The sequence below is a fragment of the Hyperolius riggenbachi genome, chromosome 6 (assembly GCF_040937935.1).
Source record: "Hyperolius riggenbachi isolate aHypRig1 chromosome 6, aHypRig1.pri, whole genome shotgun sequence".
Taxonomy (NCBI): Eukaryota; Metazoa; Chordata; class Amphibia; order Anura; family Hyperoliidae; genus Hyperolius; species Hyperolius riggenbachi.
This window is the reverse complement of record NC_090651.1, coordinates 315468583-315487691: the sequence shown is the minus strand read 5'-3', so window position 1 is coordinate 315487691 and position 19109 is coordinate 315468583. Positions and strand designations below refer to the sequence as shown.

General features: G+C 44.3%; 1 protein-coding gene across 4 annotated transcripts in view; it reads left to right on the top strand.

The window, feature by feature from the left end:
* Positions 1–18640, top strand: part of PNKP (polynucleotide kinase 3'-phosphatase) — a 43194-nt gene extending 24554 nt beyond the window's left edge. For all 4 annotated transcript variants that reach the window (XM_068241326.1, XM_068241328.1, XM_068241330.1 and 1 more), the window contains exons 8-17: positions 2161–2232; positions 2858–2906; positions 3263–3333; positions 3405–3497; positions 4901–4997; positions 11267–11328; positions 12877–12986; positions 16457–16544; positions 16631–16698; positions 18255–18640. In XM_068241326.1, coding sequence (XP_068097427.1) covers positions 2161–2232; positions 2858–2906; positions 3263–3333; positions 3405–3497; positions 4901–4997; positions 11267–11328; positions 12877–12986; positions 16457–16544; positions 16631–16698; positions 18255–18375 — 831 coding nt within the window. In that variant the 3' untranslated portion in view covers positions 18376–18640. The remainder of the gene's footprint in view (positions 1–2160; positions 2233–2857; positions 2907–3262; positions 3334–3404; positions 3498–4900; positions 4998–11266; positions 11329–12876; positions 12987–16456; positions 16545–16630; positions 16699–18254) is intronic.
* Positions 18641–19109: the final 469 nt, after the last annotated feature.

Below are 19109 nucleotides of genomic sequence, written 5' to 3'. Positions count from 1 at the left end.
CACACCTCTTACACTCCCCAAATTTTCAGGGTAGGGAGGGAACCCCCAGAACGACCTCTATGCCAAATTGCAGCCCCCGAGACCTGCTGGTTCAGGAGATAGATTTCTCTAATCTATCTCCTGAACCAACGGGTCTCGGGGGCTGCAATTTGGCATAGAGGTCGTTCGGGGGGTCCCCTCCCTACCCTGAAAATTTGGGGAGTGTAAGAGGTGTGGGAGCGGAGATATTTCGTATTTTATCTCCAGCAGCATCATTTACTTTACACTGAGCATGCGTGCTACTCAGTGTGGAAGGGAGCTTCCGGGCAGCGCAATCAGACATTACACCGGCTGTTTTTTCTGGAAATTTTTGTTTGGCTATTCTTACCGCTTAGATTATGTTCCCATCACAATTTACGGTGAAGATATTTGATTTTGAAATAATGCTACAGCGTGTATTTTTCACTATGAACTGAGAAAATAAAAGTATTTTTAATGGTAAAAATCAATCTCATTAGCTCAGGATACATATATTCCCGTTCACCAATTAGTGCTCCATCAGATAGTGCCAGAAATATGCACAGGAGCAAGCCCAATCCTGCACAGCACTGCTTCTGCCACAAGACTTATATCTACTGACTCGTGGCTAGATGAAGTCATAGAGGACGTAGATATACTGTAGTGGTGGATAAAGTGGTTAATAAAGGTTTTTGAAACCCTACAGCACCCAGACAAGTGGACAGGGTCAGGGGGAGTTCACTTTCTTGTGCTTGAAAAAGAAATTAACTGTAAATCAATCCCACTGTCATTCTAATAGGATGTGAGGCCTTAATCATCATTTTATTAACTTTTACAGAAAAAAACAAAACAGACAAGCAAAGCTACAGCAATATTTTTGCTATCTGTTTAAAAATGTGTATGTACAGTACGCAACATATTAATAACCAGGCTGTTTAACTCTAGGCATGGAAGTGATAGCTTCTTTCTTCTCGGTAGCTTGTCGGGAATATAGTAAACAGCACTGATAAGCAAATTACAGCCATAAAAGTTTTCCTGGCAGAATACAACATCTGAGGGCATGGAGAGATAAAATACATGAACTGTTGACCTTTTTCTAACTCTGGGACACTTAAAGTGGACCCAAACTAAAAATACAAGATTTCAGAAATAAAATCTATTTTCTAAATTATAATAATAAATAGCAGCCTTTTTTCAGCTGCATGATGACAAATATAAAATATTTTACATTTATTGGAGGAACCCCTCCCTTCCTTTCAAATTGCCGGGACAAAATCCGGCAAACTGGTGGAGTAGGTGGTATCCGGCAATGGAGGAATTGCTAATGGCTGCCACCTGTATAGCCCTAGTTATGAAAAGAGAAGGGTGAAAAGCATGCACTGAAATGCTCATAGGCTTGAAGGAGTGTTTATTTATCTTTGTATGTGTCAGAGTGGTGCAATTAAATATTTTTAATTAAAAAAAAAAGTTTGGTTTGGGTCCGCTTTAATAGGCGCCACTGATTAGAGACAGTAAAACATTTAACCTACTTTGTAAATGTTTAAATATAAAAGAGAACCCTGAGATACTTAAAAGGAACCTGAAGCGAGTAAAATTCTTTAAAATAAACACATTATGTAGCTGCAAATGAATATTACATACTAACCTCACAGTCAGTTCCTCTCAGAGGCTCACCATTTTATTCTTACAGTGATCCCTTCCAGTTCTGACAATATTTTGTCAGAACTGAAATATACCAGTTGCTGTCAGTTATATATCAGCAGCTGTCAGTTACAACTGGATGTGTAAGGTAATGTCCATGTTTCCCTATGGCTCAAGTGGGCGATATTACAGTTTAACAGTGTGCTGACCAGGAAGCTGTTATGGGGTAATGGCCATTTGTAAAATGGAGGACCGAGGATTCCCTTGATCACAGTGGAGAAATGTGACGCAGGAGAGGAGAAAGATTGAGGAGTAGACTACACAGGAGGTAAGTATGACTTGTGTATGGTTATTTTGACTTTTTATTTTCAGTTCAGGTTCTCTTTAAAAAGTAATTTTTAAAGAGTAGGAGGATAAATATAATTGTTTATCTCAGTTTATTTTCACCCCGGGTTCACTTTAAGGTTACAAACACATCGGTAACACATATAATGGATAAACAAGAATTCTGTGTCATTACAGGTGTTGGTGGCAACTGGTATGGGAATCTATCGTAAACCGGTCACTGGTATGTGGGACTACTTGTGTGAGAAGGTAAGACAGGGAGCTGTACTTGTTGTTCTATTCAGGGCTGTGGATTGCTCTGCTAATGTGTTTACATTGATCCATTCATTATATATCAGCCTCCTGGATGGTTTCCCAGACTCCAGGAAGTGATGTAATGGCTGCAATTAGACTGCAGGATGTATCCTGAGAATAACCTTATCTAATCACTCTAGTAATGTAATATATGAACAAATTTACTGCACACAGAATTGCAATGCAGATGGCTGCTTTGCTTGCAGCTGTTGCTGTTACAAGAAAACAGGTGGCCTTACACATTTAGATTTCCACCCAACAGATCAATCCCTGTGGGAAATGAATCTGATCAGAGAGGGATTAAATCCCCCCCCCCCATACACTGCACACAGATTTCACTATATCTATTGAAAATCTATCAAACTGCAGCGTTGCACTGTTCCATACAGTGCAACACGTTCCCATTCACAATCACTGCTCTGCCGTGGGGGGAGGTCGCGGGCGCACGCATTCATTTGCGCCACTCTTTAGAAGCCACAGATGCATATCTACGCCCCTGGGACGGTAAGTGAAGTCCTGCGGGGCGTAGATATATTGTCTGAAAATCAACAAGTAACTAATACTTATTTCTCTTTTCCAGGCTAATGATGGCGTTAGTGTGGAGAAAGAAGACTGTCTGTATGTTGGAGGTAATAACAATAATTCCAATATTTGTATAGAGCTTTTCTCCTGCTGGACTCAAAGTGCTTGTGAGATGGCCACTAGGGTGCGCTCAGTAGGCAGTAGCAGTGTTGAGTCTTGCCCAGGTACTCCTTACTGAATAGCTACTGGCTTACTGATTAGGAAGAGTCGAGATTTGAACATCTCCTATGTCAGATGCAGAGCCTTTAACCATTACACTATCCAGCCACCCAGGTAATTACCTGTTTTGTATGATATTCCTTGCATAAACAGACTCTGCTCTGGTAGGACATACTGTGTATTGTTACTCATGGGGAGCTGCTCTGTGCAGCTCTGTGTAAATGATTTAATTCTACCAATGCAGATGCTGCTGGGAGACCTGCAAACTGGGCCCCCGACCGCAAGAAGAAAGACTTCTCCTGCAGTGACCGCTTGGTAAGACATCGCAATGCTCTGTAATCTCATTATATTGCCTTGCTTTCTCTAATTCCTGTGATATTCTACAGTTTACTATGAATATCGGTATAAAGTTCTACACTCCAGAAGAGTTCTTCCTTGGCTGGAAGAAGGCTCAGTTCCAGTTACCGACCTTTGATCCGGTGAGTGAAGAGAATGTGTGCAGCTGAGAGCTCAGAGTCCCAGGCAGTGCTTTATAGCAACGCTTCCACTGAATGGTGCCACTGAGCCTTCTCTATGCGTACTAATACTGATCCCTCCTACTGCACACTTCATAAGGACAAAACCCAGTAACACAGATCATAATTGTCACCAGGGAGGGGCTGTACAGAATTATGACTAGCTCCTAGGCTAGTGGTGCTTTCTGTTGGTGTGCAGGGGAGGAGGGGGGAGGAGATGGAGCTGCACATGAGGAACATCACAAAGTGGGTGGTGTGAGTGGGGAGAACAATGCCCTTGGCCAGAGACAGGCAGGGTTGGTCTGCCAGGCAGATAGCCGCACTAAAGGGGCCCATACACTGGTCGATCTTAGCCTTCGATCGATTGGTCGATCAATCGCTTTGTGGCCGATTTCAATCGATTTGATCTATCTGACAGGATGGAAGATCTAGGTTGATCTGCTGCTGCAAGCAGATCGATGGCCCATAGAGTTGCATTGGATCTAATGGTGCAGTAATGCCTTTAGATCAATTTTCAATAGATTTCCAATAGATCTCATTCTGAAATCTATTGGAAATCTGTTCCTAGTGTGTGACACACATCAGATAGATTCCTGTCAGATTCGACCTGGCAGGCATCTGACAGAAATCTATCTGATGGTCGAATCTGCTGCAAATCTATTAGTGTATGGCCACTGTAAGAGGGAATGTGGGCTGCTATACACATGCTGGAATTAGTGCATGGGAAATGCTAATTCACTTCTCTGGGTGTCTCTCAGGAAGGGCTGGTGCACACTGAGCGCTTTTGGGAACTTTTTAAATCGCTTGTGCTTTGAAAAGCGCTTGGCTAATGTATTTGAATGGGATGGAGCACAGCAAAGCACTGAGCTTTTTTCCCAAATGCAAATGTGGGTCCTGCAGCATTCTTGCTGATTTCTGAGGTGATTCAGCCTCAATGTTAAGTATAGGAAAGTGGAGAATCGCTCTAAAAAACGCGCGAGATCAGAGCATTTCTCCAAGCGTTTTTGATACAAAAGCTGTTCAGTACAGTTACAGCTGTACTGTAGCAAAAACTAAAAACGCTACACCAAAACGCTCCAAAAATCGCTAAGCATGCTTAGAAAATTGCTAGGCACATGCCTAGAAAATTAACTTCAAAAAGCGCTAAGTGTTTGCTATTACACTAGCGCTTTTTTGTGTGCACTGGCCCAAAGTTAGAAGCAGCTGATGTCCAGCAGGACTGCTTCTGTAGACTTTAGCTGCTACAGATCCCTGCTACATATCCCTGATAGCCCTTATAGGTGCTACAAAAATATCCACTGATTGTCAGTATTTGAGCTGTCAGCTTATAAAGGAAGAAATGTAATGTTTTTATTTTGTGTCACCAGAAAAAGCTAGATCCAAATGGACCGCTCTATGATCCGCCATCTTCCTCCCTGGTCAGTTCATCTCAGGAAGTTGTGGTGACTGTTGGCTTTCCTGGAGGTAACTATGTCACAGCGTGAACCTTGTTGTTTCTACGCCTACATCCACAGCAACGCACTCTAAAATCTATGTTTCTGAGTGCAGTTATTTACCCAGGACCATATAAACCCCAAACCTAGGCCCTGTGCACACCAAAACCGCTAGCAGATCTGCAAAACGCTAGCGGTTTTCGGAGCAGATTTCAGAGCGATTCTAGGCATGTTTAGAGCAGATTTCTAAACCTGCCTAGCGGTTTTGGCTGCGTTTTGTGTAGCAGATTACACAAATTGTTACAGTAAAAGCTGTACTGAACAGCTTCTGTAACAAAAACGCCTGGCAAACCACTCTGAATTAGCGTTTTTTAGAGCAGTTTGCGTTTTTCCTATCCTTTACATTGAGGCAAAAACACTTCTGCAAACCGCAAACGTGCAGCAGGAGGCACGTTTGTGGTTTGCTACAATCCTCAAACCGCCGGTGTGCACCATCTCATGAGATACGTTAACCGAGCGGTTTGACAGGCGGATGTGGCCGGCGGATCGCATCAAAAACCGCTCGGTGTGCACTGGGCCTTAAGTTGCTAAATTCTGACACATGCATTTTTGAAAAATTGTTCCAGAGCTGTGATTCCTTGAAGCTGTACACCTGTCCCTACTGTTGCTCTGTACTCGCTGGCTTCCTGTTTACAAAGTGGGGTCTTTCAAAAACCACTTCCTGTGAACTACAAGGCTACACCATGGTGTGCCAGTATAGCTATTGACCCAAGCACCCGACCATCTCTTGTGCATACACAAAACAATATGGATGGGGTGGGCAATGAACTGTTTTCACCCTTGTTACTGTCCTTTTTAAATAATTTTTATTATTGCTTACCTGCCCACCAGCTCAATCCAGACAGGGTAGAAAGCAAGCTATATTGCATCTTCAAGCACATAAAACCGGATATCGGTTTCACTTTGTTTCTGTGCCCTTTATAGTCACTTAACGACCTCATTGTTATTAGGATTTGCTTTGTTCCATTTGGGGTTTATATGGACTGCACAATATCCAGATTTCAAGTACACACTGGCCTCAATTCACGGAGCATTATCAAATGTTTATCAAACACTTTATCAAACGTTTGATAATTTACCTCATGGGTAAAATCTCATTTTAAATTCACTAAGATGTTATATATTTATCGAATGTTTTACCGATAAAACATTCAACAAATATATAACACCTTAGTGAATTTAAAATGAGATTTTACCCATGAGGTAAATTATCAAACGTTTGATAAAGTGTTTGATAATGCTCCGTGAATTGAGGCCACTGTGTTTAGCCTAAGTAGCTCTGAGGGTGGTGTCCCTGTAATACATTTTCCCTTTCCTCTTCTTTTTTCCCTTCTGCAGAGCAGGTGTAGTATACTGTACTTATACATGCCGTCTCTCTCCTCAAATCTCTTCAGTTTCCTGTGTCAGGTGAAGGACCCAGCATCCCTATGCCAACTTTCTGATACACTGGGTCACCTGATCAGTAATGTAGACGTTTTCCACTGATGATTTTGCTCTTGGAAGTACATGGCAGAAACCAGCTTAGTTCCATTGTTCACACAGCTGCAGATTCAAGTTTCTTGACTTAAGCTGGGAACACACAATGTAATTTCCCATCCAGTCAATGGGTAATCTGACGGAAGTTGTTTCCTGTGTACATGTCCAAACTGCTCTCGATCAATAAAGGGATAGATTTCCAGATAACTTTGCAAAATCAATCCCTTTATCAATCAGAAACAGATTGCACAGGTAGGAAATAATTGTCCGATTCACGGCGAGATTGGACCGAACGTTGCTTCGTGTGTTTCCAGCATTAGAGCTAGGCTATATCTCTGCCTTTCATGGAAGGTCCTCATTTCAGTAGAGTGCACACTGCACAGGCGTAGCAGAGCGGACCCAATATGGCTCGGCTATTTCCGCCAGAACCCATAGGAAAGCTGTCACTGCTTCTTCACTGAAACACAGTAGGTAAATATTGCAGCTGCTACAGCACCTGTGTCACAAGGTTGTCAGCTGATTGGGGGGGGGGGGCTGCCAGCGCTGGATCGGATCCCGGAGGGCAAAGAGGACAGAGGGAAGCCTCATTAGGATCCTGAGGTAAGTAACCCCAGGGGCTTTTTTTTGGGGGGGGGGGGAGGGCTATAGATTCACGTCCTACACAGGGACAAAACTATGGGCATCTGTATTAAAGGACAACTGTAGTGAGATATGGAGGCTTCCCTATTTATTTCCTTGTGAGCAATACCAGTTGCCTGGCAGTCCTACTGGTCTATTTGGCTGCAGCAGTGTCTGTAGTGTCACACCAGAAACAAGCATGCAGCTAGTCTTGTCAGATCTGACAATAATGTCAGAAACGCCTGATCTGCTGCATGCTTGTTCAGGGGCTATGGCTGAAAGTATTAGAGGAAGAGGACCAGCAGAATAGCCAGGCAACTGGTATTGCTTATCCTATGTAATAAAACCCCTCTGTCCCTGCGTCATTCTTCTGTCCCTGTGTCCGTGTGTTTTAGCTACTGCCCATGTGCAGCCTTTGGGACAGGAGGAGGACGGGGCCAGGTCGGCAAGCGGCGGGAAGCACCCTGGGGTCACGTCACAGCCCTAGCGCTCGTTATTTAAAGAGAACCCGAGGTGTGTTTAAAGAATGTTATCTGCATACAGAGGCTGGATCTGCCTATACAGCCCAGCCTCTGTTGCTATCCCAAACCCCACTAAGGTCCCCCTGCACTCTGCAATCCCTCATAAATCACAGCCATGCTGTGAGGCTGTGTTTACATCTGTAGTGTCAGTCTCAGCTGCTCCCCCTCCTCCTGCATAGCTCCGGTCCCTGCCCCCGTCCCTTCCCTCCAATCAGCAGGGAGGGAAGGGATGCAGGCGGGAACTGGAGTTCTGCAGGAGGCGGAGAGAGCAGCAGACTGACACTATAGAGATAAACACAGCCAGCTCTGACAAGCTGTTTGTCAGCAGCGTGGCTGTGATTTATGAGGGATTGCAGAGTGCAGGGGGACCTTAGGGGGGTTTGGGATAGCAACAGAGGCTGGGCTGTATAGGCAGATCCAGCCTCTGTATGCAGATATTCTTCAAACCCACCTCAGGTTCTCTTTAATAGGCGGGCTAAATAGCTTGTAAGGAGATAAATACAGCAGCCTCCATATCCCCCTCACTTCAGTTCAGTTTAATTGATCTAAGCATTTGCACGGCATTTACTCCATGTTATGTGAGGGGGAAACACAGCATAGCACTGTATGTGCCCTTTAAGATGGGCAGCTGTTAAGTCACTTGAATTAGCTCTGACAGCTCATGAGGCCTTACAGGACCCCTTGTAATGCTAAAATGCCCCATTTGTCATGCCATAGAAATCACAGCTCGTTCACACTTACAGAGTGTTCTCCTCCATGTTTTGTAACACTAAAAACTGCTAATGTGACAGTCTTCTGTAAATATGTGTAATCTTCTGAGTTCTGTGCAGGTCACAGGACGTCCCCCTCTTCACACCGCCAGAGCAAAGGTCAGAATGTGAAGTGCAGCATGTGTGACTCTTCTCAGTCAGCAGTGGCTTTAGGTGCTAGCAGCACACAGTGTGACATCATGGAGCTTATTATAGTAGCTCCCTGTGCTGCAGATACATTGGGTGATGTAATTCTGGACACACAGCGAGCTCCAGATAAGAGGCTGTAATGGGATGTCTGCCAGCTCCGGGATGTGCTTTAAAAGCACCACAGTATAAAAATATACCTGGAAGCTTTTCGAAGGGCACTGATTATTGCCTTGCTTTTAGTAAAGAAAAAGTCAATCAGCATTCAAGATCGCATCCAGACAATGATGCAAGTCATTCATTTAAATCACACCCATCAGGTTAGGAGCACACTGGGCAGTGTGGAAACAAAACTGTGCAAAATGGAGCATGGAAATTTGGGCGCACCATGCGCCACCATAGGCTGTGATGTGAATTGTGGCCATAGTGGCGCTCAGACAGTAATGTGGGCGCTGTCCTTTGACACTAATTTAAAAACAGCGTATTTGCTATTGCCGGTGGCCGAATTTCGTTTTACCCCCTGGGTCCATGGCGGCCTGGAGGGGGAATAACTTCAGGACCACAGCAGTTTTCTCCGCCCATTCATTTCTCATAGATGAATATCTAGGCCCCTGGAACAATAAGTGGTTTACTCCGCCTGGACTTTTGCAGGATGAGATGTTTTTCGGCTTCGCCCTGCGCCCAAATTTCCCAGCCCTGTTTACATGTATGCATATGGAAACTGTGCCTTTCCTGCATTGTATGTTTTTTTTTTTTTTTTTTTTTTTTTTTTTGTGCGTTTTTGTATGCACTTGCGTTTTGCGTTTTTTTTCCAATATTCTCCCATAATTAATGGAGTAAAATACAGTATCCTATTTAAAAAAGTGTCTCCATTGAGATACATTATGTGTGTTTTACATGCATTTTTGTATACTATGCAGCAAGTTTTGAAAATCACACATTGTAAAACACATATGGCTGATAGTCTTTCATTACCAGCAAAAATGCTAGTGTTTTCCGCAACGCAAGCGATTCTACCTAATGTGCCACTAGTTTCATAATCACGGTAATGTCAGGAAACAGCCACCTCTCTAATCCAGGTTCACATACAATAGAAAAGCAAAAAAATAAAAAGTGAGGGTTTCATGGCCCAGTAGTACAAGTTTAACCTCCTGAGCGGTCTGGACGAGCTCAGCTCGTCCATCACCGCCGGAGGCTGCCGCTCAGGCCCTGCTGGGCCGATTTTTATCAAATAAAGTGCAGCACACGCAGCCGGCACTTTGCCAGCCGCGTGTGCTGCCTGATCGCCGCCGCTCTGCGGCGATTCGCCGCGAGCAGCGGCGAAAGAGGGCCCCCCTAGCCGCCTGATCCCTGCGCAGCCGGAACAAAAAGTTCCGGCCAGCGCTAAGGGCTGGATCGGAGGCGGCTGACGTCAGGACGTCGGCTGACGTCGATGACGTCACTCCGCTCGTCGCTATGGCGACGATATAAGCAAAACAAGGAAGGCCGCTCATTGCGGCCTTCCTTGTTTATTCTGGGCGCCGGAGGCGATCGGAAGATCGCCTCCGGAGCGCCCTTTAGTGGGCTTTCATGCAGCCAACTTTCAGTTGGCTGCATGAAATAGTTTTTTTTTTATTTAAAAAAAACCCTCCCGCAGCCACCCTGGCGATTTAATCAGAACGCCAGGGTGGTTAAAGTGTAACTGTCAGCATAAAATCAAAAATCAATTGTTTATTTTTATCTGGTAAACAAGTAATAAAGATGCTAACCAGGCAATCCAAAAGTTAAAATCACTATTACTTTTCTTGTTGATAAATGATCATTCCCCAGTTTACCTGACTCTTATTTGGTACACAAAAAGGAAGTTGCAGGGCATGCTGGGTTGTCCTTTTTTGCTTCTCTACGTCCCTCCAGATTTAAATAATGCTGCCTGATTGGCTGAAGCCTCTTTCCCTCCTATTTTCTACTCCCACACCTATGTTCCTCTCTGATTGGCCAATATTTATCATGCTGAGACAATGCACTTTGCATAGTGAAGGGTGTGAAAATCAGGCAGAGTAGATTAAGGGAGGAAATTGCATCAGGATTGGCGTCCGAATAGCCACACTTCAAATGTGAAATGCGAAGAAGGATTTTCTTTTTTTTTTTTTTTTTTTCTGTAGAAAAATCACTAAAATTGAAACGTGGACAGTGCAATATATATGTTATGTAAGTAGAGCAAGTATTTACTTATATATGTGTTGTTTTTTTCTGTGAGATAGTATGGCTGACAGCTCCTCTTTAAAAGTAAAACATAACTTTGAAATACAATATCAATCAGTGATCATATATGACATAGCATAAAAAAGTCCTTAATACACGTTTGTCACACGCACACTCACACACATGCACACACGCTGCAGCACACAACAGGAAAACAGTGACAGGGGCTCTTGGTTACGCTTTAACGCGCATAAGCTCACCAACTGCGCAAAAGTGTCCCCAATCTGGTGAGTCCTACTCTAACCATGCAATGCTAGTTTTTATCAGCAGTCTAATGGGAACTAATCTTAAAAACCCAAAAGTCAACTAAATGGGTGAAAGGGAAATTAAAAACACCTTACCTTTCACTAGCTACCAAATGAATTCTCTGAACATGTGTAATCCACTCATTTATATGCTTAACTCTGCTAGAGGTGGGCGTGGTTATGGAACCTCACTGCGGTTGGCGCAGTATATCTGATTGTTTTAATGTTATGTTTTGTTTTTAGCTGGAAAATCCACTTTCATAAAAGAACACCTGGTCCCAAAAGGATATGCGTACGCCAACAGAGTAAGTGGGAGGCAAACTAATATCTGGAGGGACGTTGTATCAGGTTAATGAAGATCTGTCAGGATTCAAATAATGAAGGGTGTCATTGCCGATGTTACAAACTGCCATACCACTGGATCGACCATTAGATAGATCCCTCTCTGATCAAATCTGATCTGAGGTATTTATTGCCTCCATACACTGCACACTGATTTGCAATAGATTTCAGCATAAAATCTACTGGAAATTTGTCCTTGCGCCTATAACCTATTACCATGTATTACGATTAAATCTATTTTTGTCGAGGGCTACGTGAAATAACCGGTACTATGCCAGGGGGTACCTGGTGGGCACAGGTTTTCAAAAGGGGTACATACAATGTTGAGAAACACGGTTCTACATTACATGCATTGAAGGAATATAAGCCTCAGCTAAGGCCTTGAAGAATACATGAGGCCAAAAAAATAAGTGCATCTTTACCTGGGGTTACTTCCAGCCCCTAGAAGTCTCTGTGTCCCTCGCCATACTTCCACTCTCACTCAGTCTTTTACTGTCCCCCCCCCTCTGTAGTGACTGGCAACCTGTCCAGGTTGGCGGCTTCTGCATATGCTTGTGGCCAGGAGCGTTCAGCACAGGCGCAGCCGGCCGCTACAGAGGGGACAGTAGAAGACCAGGTGAGAGCAGAACTGTGGTGAGGGACACAGAGACTTCTAGGTGCTGGAAGAAGCCCCAGGTAAGTAACTTTTTTTGGCCTTATGTATCCTTTAACCATTTCAGCCCGCAGGGATTTTTTACCTTCTGCAACAGAGCAGTTTTCACCTCCCATTCATTCGCTAATAACTTTATCACTAATTATCTCAATGAATTGATCTATATCTTGTTTTTCCCGCCACCAACTAGGCTTTCTTTGGGTGGTACATTTTGCTAAGAATAATTTGTTTCTAAATCATTTTTTTTTTTTTTTGGTCCTTCTCGCTTCCAGGAAGCGAGAAGAGGACGGGAAACTTTTTCTTTTTTTTTTCAGAAAGACCACATTTTTCTGCTGAGGACTTAGATCAATGAATAGGAACCATGTTCCCGTTCATTGATCTCCAGGATACCGGGGAGCGGCACGGGAGCACGCGTGCCTGAGCGCGCCAAAGTGTGCATCTACAGCATAGCAGCCACCTGGACGTGAGGTTCACGTCCAGGCGGCATAAATGTTTAAGAATTAACTCGCATAAAAGAGTTTATTTACAATAAGCTGATCTTCCAGATGTGTAAATAAAAACATTATAAAACATTACACTATTCAACTGTGGTGCCAATCAACTGCGATCAACATTGCGTCCGTAATCGCAGGTTGATTTTGGCAAAAACCTCCTATTCATAGAATGTTGGCTGCATGCCAGTCGCTGTGGCTATCTATAATTTCTGCCCAATAAGACAAATCTAATGTCTAATTGGGCAAATAAATGGTGTAATGTATGGGTACCTTAAGGTTGTAGTTCTGTTTAATTGTATCAGGGGCCTAAATAAAGCATTCCCAGGCAATTGCCTGTTAATCTGGACCCGTGTTGTGTGTTTCAGGACACGCTAGGCTCATGGCAGAAGTGTGTTGCAGCCTGTGAGGAGGCTGTAAAAAATGGAAAGAGTATCGTCATCGATAACACCAACCCCGACGTGGAGTCCCGTGGCCGGTGAGTACACTGCCAGCGATGCTAGGCGTGATAAATATCTTACAGCAAACCTGAACCGGATTTCTAACTAACCACCAGTAATGAAATAACTGGCGGTGTTCCTAGAACAGTGATGGCTAACCTTGGCACTCCAGCTGTGGTAGAACTACAAGTCCCATGAGGCATTTCAATACTCTGACAGCTCTAAGCATAACTCGGGGAGGCAGAGGCATGATGGGATTTGTAGTTTTGTAGAGTGCCAAGGTTAGCGATCACTGTCCTAGAAGCTTGTTGAAGATCTTAGCACTTACAGCTTCCTCCATCTCAACCATTTCTCCTTAGAGAAGTTTTTATGAATCTACTGCCAGGCAGTCAGATCCTTTACTCCTGGAGATCCCACAGCTGTAAACGGGCACATTTCCACTGTGCATGCATGAGTTCATAAGCCACGCATGCTGAGTACAAGGACTTGCCTGCAGAATCACGCTAGATTATCCTCAGCAGAGATCATTGTTTTGGGCCATTTCGACAAAGAAACTGCGATGTGTACTGTGTTGTGTAGTGATTTGATGGATCACTAAATGGCAAATGAGCGCTTTGTGTCCTTTTCTCCCCCACTGCAAGACATCGCTTGCATGTTTTATTTCCTTTCAACCCTCCATAAAACCGCACATGCTGCTTGGCTATAGCTGATTAGTGTTTCTGTACAGTGCTTGTTCCCACAGTTGTTGCCCTTACAACACATTAATGATCATGAAGAGTGACCGTAATCTAGCATGTGTACGAGGCAGTATTGGCTGCTGGCGTTTAATCACAGATCATCCTCCTGTGTAGGAGGGGCTTATGTTGGTACATTCTTAGGCCCCATACCCTTTTCACCCTAAAAAAAAAAAAAGTGATGTGCCTGTTGCAGCAGAGAAGTAACCATATAAATGCTTCTGGATTTCATGTATGCTTGCACTAACTCACTGGCTCCAGCCTGCTGTTCACCTGACACCTAAAGGATAAACCGTAACCAGCACAACTGTCATCTTCCTGTTTACTATTTACCTGCATCAGTGTTTTACTTCAGCTTACATCTGGAAATATGCCTGAAGAAGGGGACTAGATCCCAGAAAGATTGCATAATTTAACTCTATCAGTTAGCCACTAAAGAGACTCTGAAGTCTCTTTTTTCCCCTTCTTTTGTTTGACATTCCTCTTAAGCTTTAATGCCAGAGTGAAATCCCCGCATTCCCGCCGCAGAGGAGTGATTTACTACTTATAAAACGATCTGCAAAGTTCTACGACTTTGCAGGTCGCAGATCATGCTACCCTGCCACGATGGGCTTCTCTTCCTGGAGAGGCTGAGCTTTAAGCTGTAGCTCAGCCTCTCTGCAATCAATCTCTGCAGATCGCCGCCTCTCCCCGCCCCTCTCAGTCTTCTTTCACTGATAGGGGTGGGGAGGAGGCAGAGATCTGCAGAGATTAATTTCACTCTGGCATTAAAGCTGAAGAGTAATGTTAAACAAAAGAAGGGAAAAAAGAGACTTCAGAGTCTCTTTAAAAGGAATTTTTTTTCTACCTACATGTAAATGCTAAAATACTTTTGTATTTTTAAACCTTTCCATACCAGCCATCTCTGGCCCATTAACTGAGGCGGACCTACCATAAAGCCACCTGCATCTCGTGATTCAGGCAACAAAATCTAGGGAGCAGCATTTGGACAAATAGTTTGATCCACCTGGCGTGGGCCACCTGGCACCGGTCTCCTCCCCGCAAACCAGTTAGCAAAAGGAGCAGCTGGCCAGTCCAGTGCCAGCACCCCGCCTGACTGGTTGCGTCTAAACTTCCCCTCTGACTGGCCAAGTGATGGGGTTCATATGGGGGAGGTGTGTGTGTGTGTGTGTGTGTGTGTGTGTGTATACACACACACACACACACACGGCGCAACCAAAGTTTGCTACTGAAAGTCTAGGACTAACCTTGGCTGTTGTGGACCAGAGACTTTTTACTGGATTTGCCGCTGGGATCACTGATTAACTCAGTTATCACAGCGTCAGAATCCAAGGAAATTGGCTCCTCACTGGCGACAGAGCTCAGCTGTCATTAGGACAGCTGAGTGAGCGCACTGCAGTGGCACCGATGCGACAGGAATATGCGGCGGTGAGTGTGGAAAATCTACGTCCTGGCAGGGATAAGAGGCAGTAAACAGGGTGTAGATTTTAATTACCAAGATCTGGAAGAGGTTCATGTATGCTCATGAGGGAGCTGGATCATGTTGATTTGATTTATAGAATAGGAATGGTACTGATAAGGATCACTTTCAGTTGTTCATGTTTTGAGTGTTCTTATGCACAATCTATATCCTGTGGTGGAGTGGAAAGGACACCAGGATTTCTTGTGTACTGCATGCATCATGAACTATGCTATATGCTATGACGCTGACATTGCAAGCACTTATATGAGCTTTGCTGACTTTGTTTGAGTGCTGTGACCTGCTTCCATGCTTCACTGGTTGCTCACCCATGCTTGTTTATTGCTACCTTGCGAAGCTCTTGCCCAATATCGTCATTGAACCGGTCACAATCCATGGACTTTAATGTAGCTGTGGACTTCAGTGGTCTCTATTTACCCTATAGGATTGTCATCCTTGGCTCTCACCAGTTAGCCACCCCAGAGTTATGTTATGCGAGGAGTGAGTGTATGTGATAGCATCTGATTGGTAGCCTGATCAACTACCATCAGCTTTTATGTATCACTTTTTGTCTCATTTTGAATGGCAGGAAGTGTGTTGCCTCTGTTGCTTGGAGTATATGCCTTCCTTTTTGTTTCCTTAAAGAGAACCCGGGTGTGCTCAAAAAATAAAAAAAACATGTAGGCTACCTGATCCACTGGGCTGAGCAGATCAGGTAGCCGCAAAAACAGCCGCTCCTGTTGGGCAGCAATGGCCCACTTTCACTTGCATGACCTGTGTAGGTCACGACTGTGCACTGAGAGACTGTGTCTGTCTCATAGTGTGCAGGTAGGTGGGAGTGTGGCCAAGGAGAACTGCCCAATGGCAGCTCCGGAAACCCTGTAGGAACGCCCCTGGTGGGCGTTTTAAACAGGGAATTGCTCTCCTCACTGCTTACCTCCAAGATAGCGACAACTATTGTCATAATCTCAGGGGCTATAGCAGGCGGTGGAGGGACAGAGAGCGGCAGGTTGGGGACACAGAGCCATGTCAGGAGGCAGAGAACATGCCTCTGTGTCTCATCTGCCTCCCGAAGATCCACCTTGGGTTCTCTTTGTTTTACATTCTTTATAGCATGAAGGTAAGTGATATGGGAGGATGTAATGTCAAACCAAAGATAGCTTTATTGGCATGACCAAGATTTATACAGGCATTGACAAAGCAGTGGTAAATAAGGGACAAGAAAGGGAGTGGGGCAGGTGCACAGTGGATTAGCAGTTTGTGGACATATTTTTTTATTATATTAATATATGGACTGTGTGTTGTAATACTCCAGGTACATCAGCTGTGCACAGAAAGCAGGTGTCACAGTGCGCTGTTTCCTCTTCACCGCCACCATAGAACTGGCCAAGCACAATAACCGGGTAGGTCTGGAGGTGGAGCTTGCAGCCTAAGTTGTAAGTGTGCTCTGTAATGTACCCCTTACTATGCTGTACTGTTCTGTCTGCAGTTCCGGGAGATGACATACAAGGGGAAGGGACATGTCTCTGTCAATGACATGATCATCAACAGCTACAAGTAAGTTTCTACAACATCAGTTTGTCTATCTCTCTACATCCCCTTCTGCCACAATGGTCCTGTAGGGTAATGGGAGAGGCCAAAGCCTGACATCACTGTACCACTGTGTGATCAGGTAGGCAGGTATTGTAACAGAGACACAACTGGGGAATTATCAGTATCTTTATTGGATTTGAAAATGATTCAGAAAAGGTTAGAGGACCTCCATGCAAAAAAAAAAAAAAAAAAAATCAGTCAGCGCTGCTGTAAATGAAAAGTTATATTTACCTCCGGAGTCTCGTCCCACGAAACCACCCCGAAGACCTCGCATCACTACACTTCCGCCACTTGGCCCCGCCTTCCCTCCTCCTAGAAAAAAACGCAGGTCAATTTAATGCAGTAAATAGCTTGGCGTTTTTCTCAGAGGATAAATAATATCAGTAGCCTGGCAGCCCCGCTGATCTATTTGGCTGCAGAAGTGTTTGAATCACACCAGAAACAAGCATGCAGCTAATCTTGTCAGATCTGACAATAATGTCAGAAACACCTGATATGTTGCATGCTTGTTCAGGGTTCATGGCTGAACGTATTAGAGGCAGAGGGTCAGCAGGACAGCCAGGCAGCTGGTATTGCTTGAAAAGAAATAAATATGGCAGCCTCCATATCTCTCTATCTACATTTGTCCTTTAAATCAAAACTGTAAAGCCACCTGGCCATTTATGATCACTTCAAAGTGTTCCATTAAGAAAAAACTGTTTGCACTTATGCAAGTTGTATGTCTTCCTTGAGATAAGGGAATTTTCTTGTCTTTTTGGTTCCTTATAACATTCCTACCTATTTTAAAGGAATACTTAAGGCAAAAAAAAAAAATGACATTTACTCACCTGGGGCATCCCTCAGCCCCCCGAAGCTGGATGGTGCCCTCGCAGCCCCACTCCAATCGTCCTGTCCCCGCCGGCGGCTACTTCTGGTTCGGCGACAGCCGCCGACAGGCTGGGAACGCGGCTGTTTTTCCGCGTTCCCAGCCGCTGCTATCACTCTCTATGCTGCTATAGCGTATATATATATATATATATATATATATATATATATATATATATATATATATATATATATATATATATATATATATATATATATATACGCTATAGCAGCATAGAGGGTGATGGCAGCGGCTGGGAACGCGGAAAATCAACCGCGTTCCCAGCCTGTCGGCGGCTGTCGCCGAACCGGAAGTAGCCGCCGGCGGGGACAGGACGATCGGAGCGGGGCTGCGAGGGCACCATCCAGCTTCGGGGGGCTGAGGGATGCCCCGGGTGAGTAAATCCAGTTTGTCTAATCACTATAAATACTGTGACCTCGCAGTACTGATATTGTAATGTATATCACAACCTTTTATTATATCGCAATATGTATCATGATGTCACAGTGCCTGTTATAAAATTATATTTTATTTCTTCTCCGAACCCCTGACATTGTCACAATATCTATTATTAGATCACAATACCTCATACTGGTCAATCCACATACTGTATCTTTTCATTTTTTAAATTCATTGATGCTTTTGTTTTGTACAGGAGCAAGTTTGTTGCGCCCTCTGTTAACGAAGGCTTCAGTGAGGTTTTGAACATTCTCTTTGTACCGAAGTTTGAGGACCCAAAGCTGCAGTCGTTGTACGAGCAGTTCTCAGAAGGCTGAGGAGAGGGAGGACTACAGTGTCCAGGTACACCAGACAGACCCGCCCCATACCAGCTACACTAGGCTGCCTCAGCAATATAGCAAGGAAACAACAGGGGGAGTAACTGGTAGGAAAACAGTATGCAAGCACTGCTCTCTGACCCGTTGTCATGGCAACTTGCACTGTGCGTTTTATCGTTCCTTGTAGTTACTGTCAAACTTTCTGTATGGCATTTTTTGTTACTGAAGTTTACATAAAAAATAAAGTAAGATTTTTATACTTTGACATTTTATTTTTTTATAAAGCATTTTGTATCCTGTTGATATTAAGTTACAATGATCTTCTTTATGTCTGATAACATTTGCTGCAACTATGGCATACTTCTTGTGGATGGGACCAGGCTGCAGTGGTGTAACTACAGTTCATGCCCCCCCCCCCCATGTTCACACCCCTTCCCTTGCCTCTACTTAGTGCCCTTCATGGCCTGTGGGTCCATCTCACAAGGGTCATAAAACAAGTGTGGCCATCATGATCTTCATGCATAACCAGTGTAGCCACAAAACACCTGATCTGAAGGATGGACCCCTGTATTGTAGGAAGAGAAGGTTAGAAGTTGGGGCCCCCCAACAGCTCTGGGACCCCCTGTGATGGCAGGGGCTGCTCCCCTCTGCAGTGAATTAGATATTATTGCACATGCCAAGAGGATGGATACACGCTCACCTGAAGAATTATTAGGAACACCTGTTCAATTTCT